Source organism: Chinchilla lanigera, unplaced genomic scaffold, assembly GCF_000276665.1.
Source record: "Chinchilla lanigera isolate Chin_1 unplaced genomic scaffold, ChiLan1.0 scaffold00130, whole genome shotgun sequence".
NCBI classification, from domain to species: domain Eukaryota; kingdom Metazoa; phylum Chordata; class Mammalia; order Rodentia; family Chinchillidae; genus Chinchilla; species Chinchilla lanigera.
This window is the reverse complement of record NW_004955531.1, coordinates 114,104-129,806: the sequence shown is the minus strand read 5'-3', so window position 1 is coordinate 129,806 and position 15,703 is coordinate 114,104. Positions and strand designations below refer to the sequence as shown.

Sequence of the window (15,703 nt, the reverse complement as noted above, 5' to 3'; positions counted from 1 at the left end):
CTTCACCAGTAGCCGTTCAACTTCTGTTGGGAGAAAGCACCCAAAACTGCTTCTTAATAATGCCTCCAGGGGTGAGCCTGGTCCACTGTCCAGAGTACGGAGGCTGCCATCAGTTTGGGTCTTCTTCCCCCAGGAAAACTGCCCCAGTGCCCTATCAATCTCGTACTTTCTAGATGCTTGGTAATTTTGAGGTACCTTTATTAGATGTATTCCAGTTCACCAGTGTCTTCCTTAACAGAATGTAATATTCCATATGTAATCTGACCTGTGCTCAGTAGTGTGATTTGTGCCCCTCTTGCTGTAAGTGCTACTCTAGCCTGAGAGTTCATTAATTTAGTCTAATAATCCCTTCCTACCACTGGCTCCAAGAGCATGTACTAGAATACCAATCTCTCTTTCTCTCTCTCTCTCTCAAATGAATCATTGTCAAACTGAGTCTACTCCATTGTGTATTTGTGTACATGATTTGTTTGTTAATCTAAATTAAGGTTTCTGTTTCTTCCTGTTTAATTTTATGATAGTGATTTAAGCATATTTTGATATAGTCTGAATTTGCTTTCATTCTGTGCCCTGCATTACTCTTCTAGTTTTGTCTCATCTCAAGACTTAACAAGCATATGCTTTATGATTGTTTTCAATTCATGTAGTTTTTTTAGATTCATAGAATTTTAAAGCTGAGAAAGTGGCATTAGATCATATGACAACACACTTAATTACACCATCCTTATCCTCTTGTTTTACACACAATCTGAAATTAGAGAAGTGCAATTGGAGTCACTTAGTCAAGGAAAGTTGACAGCCAGTAAGTAGCAGGTCTAGGTTGCAAATCCAGATTACTGAACATCTTACCCTCCATTTCTAAGCCAACCCATTGTCCATCTCCTTCCTTCTAAGTCTGGAGATTATTTGCACTGCAGTTGGCATCTGTCCCCTCTTATCTGCTAACTTAGCAGTCCTAGCAGCAACAGCAGCACACCACGTACACAAACGAATATGTTAACATGTTAATAGTGGCATGTAGGATTTTTTCCTTTTTTCCATTTTCTGTTTTGTTTAGTTTTGTTTTTGCAATTAACAAATACTTAATTTTTTTTTAAAAACTGGATAGGGAATCATGCTTGGTAAAATCTTTTCTCAGTAAATTCGTACTAAGTTTTTCATACGTGTTTGCAAAGCATATATTTACTAATCTTGCCTTTAGCTTGATAAACTGTTAGGTCTACAAGTCTAGGGCATTAAATTTTTACTTTATACCCTTTTTAGAAACCAAAACTAGGGCAACCCAACTGAAGTCTTTTAGGCTTCTTTCATTCTCTGCTCGTTTGCAAGCAGCATGATATAATTATTTTTTGTTTGGTAATTTTATTTTTCTTTTGTGTGTACCTTTTGAATTTTTGAGATACTATTTAACTATATATATATATTTTTTGGTACTAGGAATTGAACTCAGGACCTCACGCTTGCCAGGCAGGCACTTGTGCCGCTGAGTTATACCCCCGGCCCAACTATATGCTTTTCTACATGTGTAGCTGTTTAGTGGATTTTATATATATATATATATGTATACACATACATAAATATAGGGTGTCACTATGCAGTTCAGTCTGGCCTCGAGTTCACTATCTTGCCCAGTCTGGCAATGAACTCACAGCAATTCTCCTGCCTCTGCCTCCCGAGTGCTGGGATTACAGGCATGCAGCACCACACCCAGCCTGTTGAGTATTTTTAATCCTTCAGTCATGCTGAGGACCTCAAATGCTTTACCCCCAGCACTCCATAACGTTCATATTAAAAGTTGTCATAGCTCCCTTTTCCTTCGACCTGTGATCATTAGTACTATTTTCTTTGCAATTAAGAGTCAGTCATATTTATTGACCTCTTTGTGTCCATCTCTGTGTCCACTATCATTTCTTTAGGTCCTGTTCCTTTTATATTCCCATGCATGTTTTTTTCTTGATGAAGGATACCCTTTTCTAGTTCTTTTAGTAAGAATGTGATATAGTAAGCCTGTGCTTTTTATTTTGCCCTCATTTGGGAATGAATATAAAATCCTAGATTAATAATGATTTCTCCCAACCCCTCTGGCTATTTTTGGTGCTAATGAGACTTCTCTTGCCCAAATGTGGTTCCTTTGTAAATAATCTGGTTTATTGTCTAAGAGTTTTTAACATCTTTTATCATTGATGCTCTGTAGTTTTACTATGATGTGCCTGGGTTTGGATTTATTTTTATTTATCCTGTTAGGTACTTGGATCCAAGTCTGTCTTCAGATCTGGAAAATTCTCAGCAATTATCTCTTCAAATATTGCTCCTCTACCATTACCTCCATCCTCTTCTGGAATTGCTATTGGATGAATATTGGAACCTTTCAGCCCATCCTCCATATCTCTTAACTGCCCTTTTATATTTTTTTAATCTCTTTGTTTCTCTGTGCTGCATCCCTGGTGAGTTTCTCAGTATCTACCTTCCATTTCCAAATTCTTTCTGTAAAACAAACAGAAAACCCATAAAATCCCTTTTTGTGTTGTAAAATACAGGACACATACAGAAGAATGCACTGAATATCACTGTATAGCTTGTTATATCATTAGAAAGAGACTTGTGCCCCGGTCAGGAAATAGAATGCTGTCAACACCCAGGAACCCCTATATGCCACTCCTCATCATTCTCTTCCTTCTCCTCTGAGGTAAACACCGCCCTTCTCCTGTCAAGTGCTTCTTACTTACCTTGTCCTTCTAACACTTAAATGTGCAGAGTTTAGTTTTGCATGATTTTCATAGTTTATATATTAAAAATATAAGCTAGAATGTAAGAGGCCACATGCATGCATGTTTCAGTCTTACGTATTTGCTGTGGCTTGATTCACTCAACACTATATTTATGAGATTCATCTCTGTTGTTAAGTATAGCTGGTGTATCCGCCTTTCTCATTGCCATACATTAGTAATGATTCAATTGTTGGTGACATTTGAGTCACTTTTCATGTTTGGCTATTATGAGAAATGCCAATATGAACGTTTCTGTATGTATTCTCTGCAGTATGTATGTACACAGCTCTGTAGGAGCAGAATTTCCAGGTTGTAGACTATGTGTGTGTAACTTCGTGTAGATTCTACAAACCATTTTTCACAGTAGCTGTACAGTTCTGCTCTACCAGTAGTGTATGGCAACACCAATTTAGTCATCACTTCTTCATAGCCTAGACTTTATCCTATTACGTTTTTAAAAAATTTAATTCAATATTTTCACTTAAATGATTTTTATGTGGTTATTTTTCAGATCCACCTAATTTTGTTTTACTTTTTTCTTTTGATTTATAATTTAATGTTTATGTGTTTTTAATGAAAGTTTTTTTTTTTTGTTTGTTTTGGTTTTTTTTGGTACTGGGAATCAAACTCAGGACCTTGTGCTTGCCAGGTAGGCACTTGTGCCGCTGAGCTATATTCCCAGCCCCTGATGAGTGTCTTTTAATGGAAGTCATGCTTCAGTTTATCTCACTGAATACTTTCAGTCTACTTATTTTAAAGATGTGGTCAGACTGGAATGGACTCTTCTAGATGTTAAGTTTGTTGGCTGTTTTCTTTGTTGGTTTTTTTCTTTTTTTGGTACCGGGAATTGAACTCAGGACCTTTTCCTTGCCAGGCAAGTGCTTGTGCCACAGAGCTATATCCCCCACCCCTGTTGGCTGGCTTCTTACTGTAGATTTCTTCATGTATTTTACAAATTTTCTCTTATAGTCTCATCTTCTATTAACCCATATGCCCTTAGTCAGCCAGGAAGACAGTTGCTTGTTTTTCAGGATCAGCTACACAAGTAGAAGAGCACCACTTATTCCCTGGTTTCAAGAATTAGGCTTGATTCTAATCCCTGTCTTGTACAAAACATTTTGAACACCTTTCCTCTGGAGGAAAGAGTTCCTGGCCACCACTTTTACACATACAAAATAATAAACCAGGACCTATCACGCCTGAGCTTTTAGTCCACCTTAGCTGTACATTTTTACATCTGCCCACAGATGTTACTCTGTATTTAAGGCTGCATGTTTGTTTACTTTTTCTCTTTTTGTATTTTGTCTGTTAGACTGTGTTTCAGCGCTACACTTGATCTTAGCCAAAAGGCCGAGAAGCAATAGCCTTTGTGTAGAACAAACGGGATTTTTTTGGGGCTGGGGATTTAGCTCAGCGGCACAGCGCCTGCCTGGCAAGTGCAAGGTCGTGAGTTCAATTCCTGGTACCAGAGAAAAACCAAAAAAAAAAAAAAAAAAAAAACGGGATTTTTTGAAATCCTAACCCATCTTTTTCATCATCAAGAAAACTTTTCTTTCTTGAGCCCCCAGCAGGTAATTCTGAGCTTGACATTCAACATCTCTGAGTTCTCATTTTCATTATCTCTAAAAAGGAACTGGGGAATAGAATCCTTAAAATCGTTCTCCAACTTTACACTCATACTAACTACTTCCATTTGAGCTACATTTCTAACTGGAAGGTGTTTTTCAGCGGTAAAAGAAATGGGAGCAAAGCAGAACAGTCATTAAATGGCTCTGCCTTCTGCCTGTCATTTGTGAAGAATACACCATCTTCTCAAACCTGTGCTTTTCCTTTTCCTTATCTCTCTTCCTTTACTATTTTTTCACAAAACACACAAAACGTCCTTTTGGGAGCCTTTAATATGATTATGAACTTGAGCCTACATGGGATTTGATACTTTTCATGTTAGCACCAGTCTGTCTCAGCAATCTGGTCGATAGTAGATAATAAGTATTATTTAAATACTAAAGTCTATATTATGCCATTTTTTCCTTTTTCTTTTATTTTTTTTAACAGTAGGAAAATTTATTGGAGAATAGGAATGGAGAATTGGGAATAGGAATAGGTCCTGAGAGACAGGAGGGGTCCCAAATGATCCTTTTTAAATATAAGCATCAAAGAGAGTTCCTCTCTTTTGCTCATTTCTTTTTTGATATCTTACTGTAGAATTTTTAAATGCTTTTTGAGCCAGATTTGCACTTGAGATGTAAGCCTATGCAGTAGTCATTTGTTGGGGTATAACAATATTGCTGCATACTTAAATAGCTTAAAATTGCACACATTCATCATCTCTTAGTTCCCATGGGTTCAGAGTTTAGGCACAACTTAGCTGGTACTTTGATTAGTCTCACGAGGCCGCAGTAAGGTGTTGGCTTGAAGCTATGATCTGATTGGCTTCATTTGCTTCGAGGCCCACTCAGGCTGTTGGCAGAATTCAAATTCTTACACTTTCTTGGTAGCTGTCATCTGGAAACCACTCTCAATTTCTAGAGGTCACTTGCAGTTCCTTGCTATGTGGTGCTTCTCACCATGGCTAGAGAGGGAAGAGGCAGCAGCAATGATCTTATGCAATGCAGTGACACATGCATTGTTGCATACATCCTGTCACCTTTGATGTACTCTGTTGATTAGAAGCAAGTCACAGGTCCCACCATACTGAAGGGGATGGGGATCATAAAAGAGCGTGAACACCAGGAGGTGGGGATTATGGGACCACCTTAATTAAGAGTATTCACCATAGTTTATAAACATGGCTTGTAGACTATTTTTTTTTTTGTCTATTTGAGACAGGGTCTTGCTATGTAGTTCAGGCTGACCTTGAGCTCACTTTGTAGCCCAAGCTACTCTCAAACTCGCAGTGATCCTCCTGCCTCAGCCTCCCGAGTGCTGGGATTGCAGGCGTGCGCCACCACGCTCAGAGCTTGTAGACTTTTATAATGTACTTTCTTGAAAGATACACCTTTTGACTAAGAAATGCATTTTAATCTTTGTTCCCTGACTTGTTACTGAAGTCAGTAAAAAGTATCTTTGTGTTCCTTTTTTCTTTGACATTAAAAATGTCATGGAGTTGGACTTTGTACTTGAAATCTATTGTATACAAATTAAGTGCAGTATAAATTATACATAGATCTACGTAGTACAGACAAAACTGTGTTTACTGTGCCTAATGGATGATTTTAAGGAATTGAAGAATAATCTTAATTGTACATATTTTTCTATATACTTACCAGTGTTAACCCCAACTGTCTTGTAAGATACAGCTCCACTATACCCAAAATATTCTCATTCATGTTTACTGTTGCTTGTGGCAGTGGCATTCTTGTCAAGGAGCTTTGGAGGAAGAGTGCATTTGCCTGCTGTGACAGTTACATTAGCGCTACTTAGTTTTAATGTAGTTTTCCTATAGCCAGTTTCTTAGCCTTTCACTTTCCAGGCTCCAGTTTTTAAATAATTTATTCCTCTTGTCCTGTTACCATCTAATTTATCCTTCTCTTACCTTCTCCCTTCCATTGTGTTTTCCTTAGAGCATAACTATTAGGCTTGCATACACCTTTCCAGCAGGTCAAGACCTGCAACTAGGCAAGATTCTACTTGTAGACGCTGCACTGATATATTGGATCTTTATATTTAAGATGTAATTTGGAGTAATTTAATTGATAACAAGTAGACAGTCACCTTCTATGTACCATTTTAGGTTTCTTCTCTATTCTTCCTGTCCAGCTTCTAAGCAGCATACTCTCTTCCATTTTATCTTCTGCCTCTGAATTCAGAAGACCACATATCTTTTGTGAATTTTGAGGTTTCTCATTTTTACTAGTTTCTTTAAAGGCTAATAATACAGTGCATTATTTCATTGTACAGAATTATATTCTTCATATATACTTCTTATAGATAAGTGTTTTTATCCACCTTCTATTTTCTTATATTGGATCTATTTCTTCAGTGACTACAAAACACCTGTACCTCTGATGATGAAATTTAAAAAGACGTTGCTTTTGAAGCCTTGGCAGTATGTTTATATTTTTGCAATTTAATCAAAATAATGACTCTAGGTTTTCAACTTGTGATTGAAATCTTGGTTTTCCTTTTGCTCAAACCATATTGCTTCCTCTTTTAAAAAATTGTCTAAACATTTAGCATTCCACCTTTCTCAGTGGAAATAAGGCACATCAGTACTTGGTTCCCCAAGATATAACATCCCAATAGCTGATAGACATAAAACTACTCTGGGCTAGACTTCTAGGTCAGTAGCTTTTTAAAACTTCATAGATTACTCATCTAAAATAATTGAAAATGCATACATGTCTTAGTTAAATGCCATTTAAGCACAGTGTTGTTTTTTTTTTTTTTTTGGTACCAGGAATCGAACTCAGGACCTTGTGCTTGCCAGGCAGGTGCTGTGCCATTGAGGTATATCCCTGGCAAAAACAATGTCTTTTGAGACTGTAAGAGGAAGAAACACTTATCTTATCAATTAGGTCAGGAACTATTCTGCCCAGTATGGCAGGCACTAGCTACATGTGGCTGTTAGACATCAATTTGGCTAGTCTGCATGGAAATGTACTATAGGGCACATTTATATAAAAGGGTAAAGTATATACCAGATTTAGAAGACACAGTACAAAAACCATCTCAAAAATCTTAATAGTGATTATATTTTAAAATATAATTTTAACATATTAAGTTAAATAAAATATAATTTATTTTATTTTTTAGAGGAAGCAAAAATTTAAACTACCTATGGTTCCCATTATATTTTTACTGAACAGCACTGATCTAGAAAATCTTATATTTACTAGGATTTAGCAGCTACTCTCTCTTACCTATCTGCTTCAAAGGAAATTTGAGAGTAAGGTCAAGTCTCTCTAAATGAAAATTTTACTGAATAGCCTTTAATGAATAGTCCCACCTAAATACGTAAACGTATCAAAGTTAGTGTATTAAGAATTTTGGGGAGGAGGGGAGGTAGATTCGAGTCCCTATGTATTCTGTCTGTCACTTTCTTTTTCTGTGCTGAGGGTGGAACCCAAGGCCTCCTACAGCAAACCAAATTATTTGTACTGCCACTGAGCTACATCCTCAGCCCAATCCCTATTACATCTGCACAGTTATGTCAAGTCTTCTTCTCTAATAATTTGTATAGTTAAAATGTCACTGTATAATAAAACAGTGGTGGCATCCTGCACCTTTGCAGTAATATATAGTGACTTACTAGAGAGGCTATGAATGATGGAATGTGTTAGTGTACTCACTGTCTAGTTTGTTTATATCCTCACATCTGACAGCAAGAAGGGATGGTCATTTGTAGTGCAGTAAAACTGGGGGCTGGTTCCTACATTCACTATCACCTGACGTTTGATTTCAAGTTACTTGGTCTATGTGATTTACATTAATTATCTATATAAACTAAAATCAGAACAACAAGTGGAATTCTTAATGATATGTTTGGATACATTTTCTGCCCTCAGGATTTTTATAATATCTTTATGAGATATAATTCATATACCACAGCATTTACCCTGTTAAAGTATACATCAATGGTTTTTAGTATATTCAGAGATTTTTATAATCATCAGTAGCAATTTAGAATATCTTCATTACCCCAGAGAGAAACCCCATAACTGCCTCCCTCTAGATCTAAGCAACCTCTCATCTACTCTCTGTCTCTATGGATTTGCCTATTGAAGACATTTAATATAGATGGAATCTTACAATACTGTATGTAGTATTTTGTGCTTAGCTTCTGGCAGTTTGTGTAATGTTTTCAAGGCTTATCCATGTTGTAGCATGCACCAGTTATTACTTCATTCCTTCTCAGGGCCAAATAATATTCCATTGGGTGGGAATGCCACTTTTTAACCCATTCACCAGTTGATATAGAGTTTTACTGATGCTTTTTTAACACTTAAAAAAATAGTGAATACAGTATTTATATTTAGTGATAACCATATGTATTTTCATATGGAGCCTCATGGTAGTTTGTTTAGGTAAGTATTGTTACAGGCACCATTGTTTTATAGGTAAAGAAGTGGAGCTCAAAGAAGCCTAAGTAACCAGACGTGGTGCATGCCTGTAGTCCCAGCATTTGGGAAGTTGAGGCAGGAGGATCACAAGTTCTGGGTCAGCCTCGGGTACATAGCAAGTCAGAGGCTTGCCTTGATTAGATAGCAAGACTTTGTCGCAAGAAAATAAACAACAGAAAGCATATGTAATTTGCCTAAGATCACATAACAATTAAATAACTGGGCTCACATAACTATAACTGGAGTCTAGTTCATTTGACTCTGGATTGTATATTTTCATGCTTATAGGTATAACCCCCTCCAAGCCTTGGTGACGGGTTTTAAAGGGTAATTACTTAGAATCTAGCCTCTGATAATGTTTTTGCTTAATTTTCTCTATTAGACAAGAACCAGACTGAAAGAAAATTCTAATATGGCTTCTTACGGTAACTTTGTGGAAAAGATGCAGATGTATTCTAGATGACCTTATACCTCTGTGGCTTAGCAACAGATAAAAATGTATAGAATCAAACTGCTCAAAAGATTGATGTCCACCTATAGAAGCACATGCAGGGATGGGCAGGATGACTCACTTTTTGTATCCCATGAAAAACTTCCATTAGTAACCTAGATGAAACTATGTTTTTTTTTTTTTTTGGTTTTTCTCCGGTACCGGGAACTGAACTCACGACCTCGCGCTTGCCAGGCAGGCGCTTTTGCCGCTGAGCTAAATCCCCAGCCCCGAAACTATGTTTATATTAGAAGACCTAGTTTATTATTTTTATGGGAGTTCCAGTGTTGAATTGTTTGAATTTGATCTATTTAGTAGGCTCATAGAGAATATGCTCAATCAAACCTTTGCGGTGATAACATATACTTGATGTCTGATTTCTCCTCCCACCCCCTTAGGGTTCTGTAGCTATAGCTGGTGCTGTTATACGCTGGCTAAGAGACAATCTTGGAATTATTAAGACCTCAGAGGAAATAGGTGCGTATGTTCTGGTGAAAAATTTTAATATTTACCTCTGCAATTTTATAAATATTTTTGCTTCCCCACAAATGTGATCTATAAATTATGTAAATCCCTATTTGAAGTTTGCATTATACAAGAGACTACTTTGTGAAGATTTATTAAACAGTGAATTGACACACTTAGTGGTGCTTAATAATAAACTGATAAGGTAGGGCATAAAAATCATCCAACTATAAAATTGAACACCAGAGATAGCCCAAATCTGCAGGTAAAGTAGTTTAGTTACATTTATCTGATGAAGTAGAGTTTTAACTTCTGGATTACAATGAGCATTATAAGTCTGATACCTATAATTTCAGTGTTAATCTGACTGTGTTCAGTCCATGGATAATTAGTTTGAGCTCACCTACTCACTGTTTTGTGTACTTGTTTAACTTTGCCTGAAGGTAACACTATCAGAAATGCACTGTTGATTAGGCATGCACGAGAGGCTATTTGTTTTCCTAACCAGCAACCTTAAAAATAATGGAAATGAGCTAAAACACCTTAAAGAAATGAATCCAATCCCTTGATGACTACAACTACCACTACTGTTGCTGCTGCTGCTGCTACTACTACTACTACTACTACTACTTTTTCTTTTTTTCTACTTCCTCTTCTTTTTGTTTTTTTCTTTTTTATTTTTTGAGATAGGGTCTCACTATACAGTTCAGGCTGGCCTGGAACTCACAGGTGATTCTCCTCCTCCCTCTGCTTCCTAAGTGCTGGGATTACAGGCATGCACCACTACTCCCGGCTCCTTGACTTCTTGAGCTGGGTTATATTTTAGTGGACATGGTCAATGTAGGGGAAATGTTTATTGGCTCCTAGCGTACTACTATAATTGAGAACAGTCTGTCATACCATTGAATAGGAAACCAAAAACCCTGTACTAATTTTGAGAAGTTGTGTTTATTTTAAAAAGTAGGATATTAGTGTGACTTTTCTTTTTACTTTCTTTTTTTAATATTAGAAAAACTTGCTAAGGAAGTTGGTACTTCTTATGGCTGCTACTTTGTCCCAGCGTTTTCAGGATTATATGCACCTTATTGGGAGCCTAGTGCACGAGGGTGAGTATTATGTAGCTAACTCTTATACATTGTATGGTTTAAAAGAGCCAGAAGATAGGGTTTTCAATGCTCCAACACAAAGAAATAATCAACGTTGAAAAAATGAATATGCTAAATACCCTGATTTGATCATCAGACATTGTATGCATGCATCAGAATACACTGTATTCCATAAATATATATAACTGTTGTGTAACAATTAAAACATAAAGCAGAGAGGTATTGGTAATACAGTCTATTTTTGGAGGTCTTGATTGTTTTTTTCTTTTGTCTCTTTTGAGACAGGGTTTCGCTATGCAGTTCAGGCTGACCTTGAACTCACATTGTAGCCCAGGCTGGCCTCAAACTCACAATAATCTTCCTACCTCAGCCTCCCAACTGCTGGGATTACAGGCGTGTGCCACCACGCCCAGCAGAGGTCTTCATTGGCTACTAAGTTAATAAATAATTAGTTAACAGTTTTCTATCTATTTTCAAATTATTTAGAAATGGCAAGCAAATCTTTTCTGCTTGGTGACTCTAATTTCAGTCTTTAAGCTCCAAGAAGTTATAAGTCAGCAGACAATAGTACCTGCTATATCCACACCTGTGTTAATGCCGTTGCTTTTTGTTTTAAAATCATCTGCAAGTTGTACAGTTCAGCAAAGGAAATTCATCTAAATGAATAATGCTGATTTGGTTTTACATTACTCTTGTTCTATCCAGATGAATCATGAACTTTTCCTTACTTGGATATAGGAATAAGAACTATAAGAACTTTCTACCTATTTAACGATGTCCACCTTTCTTTCTCTATACATTTGTCTACCAGATTCACCCATTCCATCTTTGGGACAGTTCAGATCAATGACTCATCTATACCACTGTAATTTGAAAATTTTATGTGTATTTTTAGGATAATCTGTGGACTTACTCAATTCACCAATAAATGCCATATTGCTTTTGCTGCATTAGAAGCTGTTTGTTTCCAAACCCGAGAGGTAATGAATATGTGCCTGTTTTCTTGCATTTAATTTACTTTTATCACTCCTAAATTATATATTAGTGCCTGAAATTTATTAAATACTAAAAATATTCCTAGTGAAACATGAAGCCCATCTAAACATTAAATATAAGCACACATACATGTCCTTTTCAGCTGTCATCACCTTCTAAGTACCAGTTAACTGCCAGGCACTGGGAAGGCTGAAAATGTTATGCAAAAGAAACACCACATACACAGGCATGAAGACAGAAAACCAGGGTGCAGAATAGTTGTTTGGCTTGCCTAAATTCAGGGTGAGTGCAGAGTTGTAATGAGAGCAAACACTGATTGTTATCAGATCATGGAGGGCTTGAAAGATCAGAATAAGATGTTTCACTTCCATTCTGCAGACTTTGGGGAGCTCTTTAGGGTTTTGAGTTGGAGATTGCCATTTTTAGAGAACTACTGTGCAGTAGTTTCATTATGTTAATTGCATCAATTTATTTCAGATTTTGGATGCTATGAATCGTGACTGTGGAATTCCACTCAGTCATTTGCAGGTAGATGGAGGAATGACCAGCAACAAAATCCTGATGCAGCTACAAGCAGACATTCTATATATTCCAGTAGGTTAGTAAGCCTTCATTCCTTTGACTCGGAGTAGGGTCTCTTTTGGAAGAACTGGCTCTTTAGGCAGAGGGAACTACAGGGTTGCTGATAAAGCTTTTTCCCCTCAGTGAAGCCCTCCATGCCAGAAACCACTGCACTGGGTGCCGCCATGGCAGCAGGGGCTGCGGAAGGAGTTGGTGTTTGGAGCCTCGAGCCTGAAGATTTGTCAGCGGTCACAATGGAACGGTTTGAACCTCAGATCAATGCTGAGGGTACATTTAAATAATTAAACTTTGAATGGTATGGCTGTGGCAATGACCTTACTGTGAAGGAGTTTGCCTTTCTGCTGATTTAAAGTTAAAAACAATGTAAAATAATATAAGGTACTGTTTCAGAATCAACTGCTAAGCATATTGGGCTACACTTAGAAGTTTTAGTGAATTAGTTCCTTATTTAAAGAAAAATCTAAAGTCATTTTTTTTTTTTTTTGGTCTTTTTGAGACAGGGTCTCACTATGCATTTCAGGCTGACCTTGAACTCACTTTTTAGCTCAGGCTGGTCTCGAACTTGGAGTGATCCTCCTGCCTCAGTCTCCTAAGTGCTGGGATTACAGGCATGTGCCACTACGCCTGGCTAAAATCACTTTTTAAAACCATTCACTTCTGCACTGTATAGGAGAATAATACTGCTGTGTTGTCAGTTATAGTTTGGTAAAGTAGTGTTTTCTAAAAGAGAGAAGGGAGTCACCCACCCTTAATGTCTGTACTGTAATGTCACCCAAGCCTAATTAGTCCACCACCCCTAATATCTATACCCAATCATCTTTGGTACTGATGTCCTGATTTTAGGACGTTAGTTAGCCTAACAGACACACTGGTAACTTTTTTTTTGTTTTTTAAAAATTATCAAAACCAAATGCAAACATTCAAATTCCATTTGATAAACAACCAACACTGGTAACTGTTAAATACAATGGGACTAACCTGACAAGGGTGGCAACATTTTAAGTAAATGAGCTTTAAATATCTGATTCACTCACTGACCTAGGAAACTAAGCAAAGCCAGAAGCTCTAATCAGCATCTTTATTAAAATAGTGATGCAGCTCTTAAATTGAAGTAAATATGAATAGGAAAACAAGGCTTTATGTATTGAATTTGGTTTATGAATTTTTAGAAATCTATGCATAAAAGCATCAAAGTGGATTTTGAGCTATTGGGAAATAAGTTTTCAAATGTATTTTTTGTTCAGTTTTCTAGAAGACCGCCAGTGTTTAATTTTATTCATTCTTTCCTATACGTAAGGAACTGAATTGTAATGCTAATGATTCTGTAGTTAAACAGTATACCATATACCATAGTGTAAACATTTGTTTCAAAATGTGATACTCTGTTGGAATTTTTAAATTTTTTGCAATCCCAGGTAAAATATGAATTAAAAAAAATTTCTGCTTCTGAAAAACACAGCAACTTTTTAATATGTAAGCAAATAGTACTTAGATCAAGTTTGTGACTTTAAATGCTCACGCTATTCCTAAAGCAAGGAGGTTTTGTGCAGAGGGTTTAAGATTACTGTTTAGGAGGAGGACCATGCTTGCTATTGTATAAGGCTTGTGCCAGCTCTCCGCCTTTCTCCACCCCACATCCTGCTCCTCCACAGTAATGGACAGGTAGGTACAGATAGTTCATTCTTCCAGCTGACCGTTGTTTAGAACCAGCTAGAGGCCAGGAATTGCTATTGACATTGGGGATATAGACATGAATGAGACTAAGTCCTTCCCCTTGCAGAGACTGGTATATATGGGAGGAGGTAGACCAAACCCTAAAGGTTCACTGTGGCAGCTGACACCCTGAGGTGTATGTGAAGTACTGTGGGAAAGGGGAGTAGGGGCTAGAAGTGAGACAAGAAAACTTGTGAAGTGAGTGATCCTCGAGGCTTTGAAGGCTGACAGGATTTGCCGAAGTCTAACCCCAGGCATGGTTCAGGACCCTTCTGAGTACAGCCTCAGTGCTCATTTTTGTTTAGGCCACCTGTTGTGGATTTTCACCTTGAAAAATACTTTACGACGTCAGGGCGTCTCACAGGAATGCAGTTTGAATCTTTTAAAAATTAGTATTTGCTAAATCCTTTGATTAGACCAACAGCAATTCACCTAATTTTCCCACATGACAACTTACGACAACTTACCCTCTCCTCATGTCAGAAGCCCCTGCAGAACCTTAAAAAGAGAAAACAGGTCAAATGGGATTCCATTTTGTGAACCAATTGTCCACGTGGTTGGGGAGGGCCCTACCTTCCTAGCAGGCAGTCTGTGTCCCAGTCTCCCTCCTACAGTCCCGTGCTGCATTTCCCACCACAGGGTTCTCTAGTTTGCAAGCAGGTGGCTCTACCAGTCACTGCCTGTCTGTCACCAGTAGCCATGTGCTCCCAGATACGAGTCCAGGTAAAGCCTCTCTTTAGTTTAATGGTGTGTAACACTTTATGAAAAATGCCAAGTAACATAGTATGATGCTTAGAACCTCTTTGCAAACTACCTTTCATATGTGTATTTTTCCTACCTTCAAATTTCAGAAAGTGAAATTCGTTATTCTACGTGGAAGAAAGCTGTGATGAAATCAGTGGGTTGGGTTACAACTCAGTCTCCTGAAAGTGGTAAAATCTTTTTATTGTTTATTATTGCCACTTTTTCTTAGTATGCTAAATAGTTTACGTATCTGACCATTTTTACTTAGCTAGGCTACTGAAGAAATAAATGCATTATCACATGTCCAAAGTTTCTAACATTTTGAGAACATTCTAAAACTGTAAACATAAAATGGAAACTACCAGGTTAATAATAGATACTTTTACCCTGTCCTGCCATATTAGTTTATTCTTGAAACTGGATTTTCCAAAAAAAAAAAATTTCTAGTTTCTTCTTAATTAAAAAAATCAACGAGATTTCTTTTCTCTCTTCTCTGTATCTTACCTTTTTGGGAGGCTATTTTCATGACTTGAACTAATTGAGCGCTATATTAATTTCAAAAATACGTAAGTCTGCTATTTCGTAGGTTAGTTCTAAGCACTAAAAGAATGCACATATTAGGAATTCTTTGGAGCCCAAGAGGAAGAAATATACCAAACATACTAAAGTAGAATTATTGTACTAAATTGAGAAATGCTTTTGGCAGAAAATAGAGAACTATTTTATTTTTCAAATCACTTAGCAAAGTGTTCAATTTAAACCATTTAGATTTTAGTG

General features: G+C 37.1%; 1 protein-coding gene across 5 annotated transcripts in view; it reads left to right on the top strand.

The window, feature by feature from the left end:
- Positions 1-15,703, top strand: part of Gk (glycerol kinase) — a 76,587-nt gene that overhangs the window by 53,541 nt on the left and 7,343 nt on the right. For all 5 annotated transcript variants that reach the window (XM_013507561.1, XM_013507562.1, XM_013507563.1 and 2 more), the window contains 6 exons: positions 9,719-9,797; positions 10,795-10,891; positions 11,787-11,871; positions 12,365-12,485; positions 12,593-12,736; positions 15,034-15,114. In XM_013507561.1, coding sequence (XP_013363015.1) covers positions 9,719-9,797; positions 10,795-10,891; positions 11,787-11,871; positions 12,365-12,485; positions 12,593-12,736; positions 15,034-15,114 — 607 coding nt within the window. The remainder of the gene's footprint in view (positions 1-9,718; positions 9,798-10,794; positions 10,892-11,786; positions 11,872-12,364; positions 12,486-12,592; positions 12,737-15,033; positions 15,115-15,703) is intronic.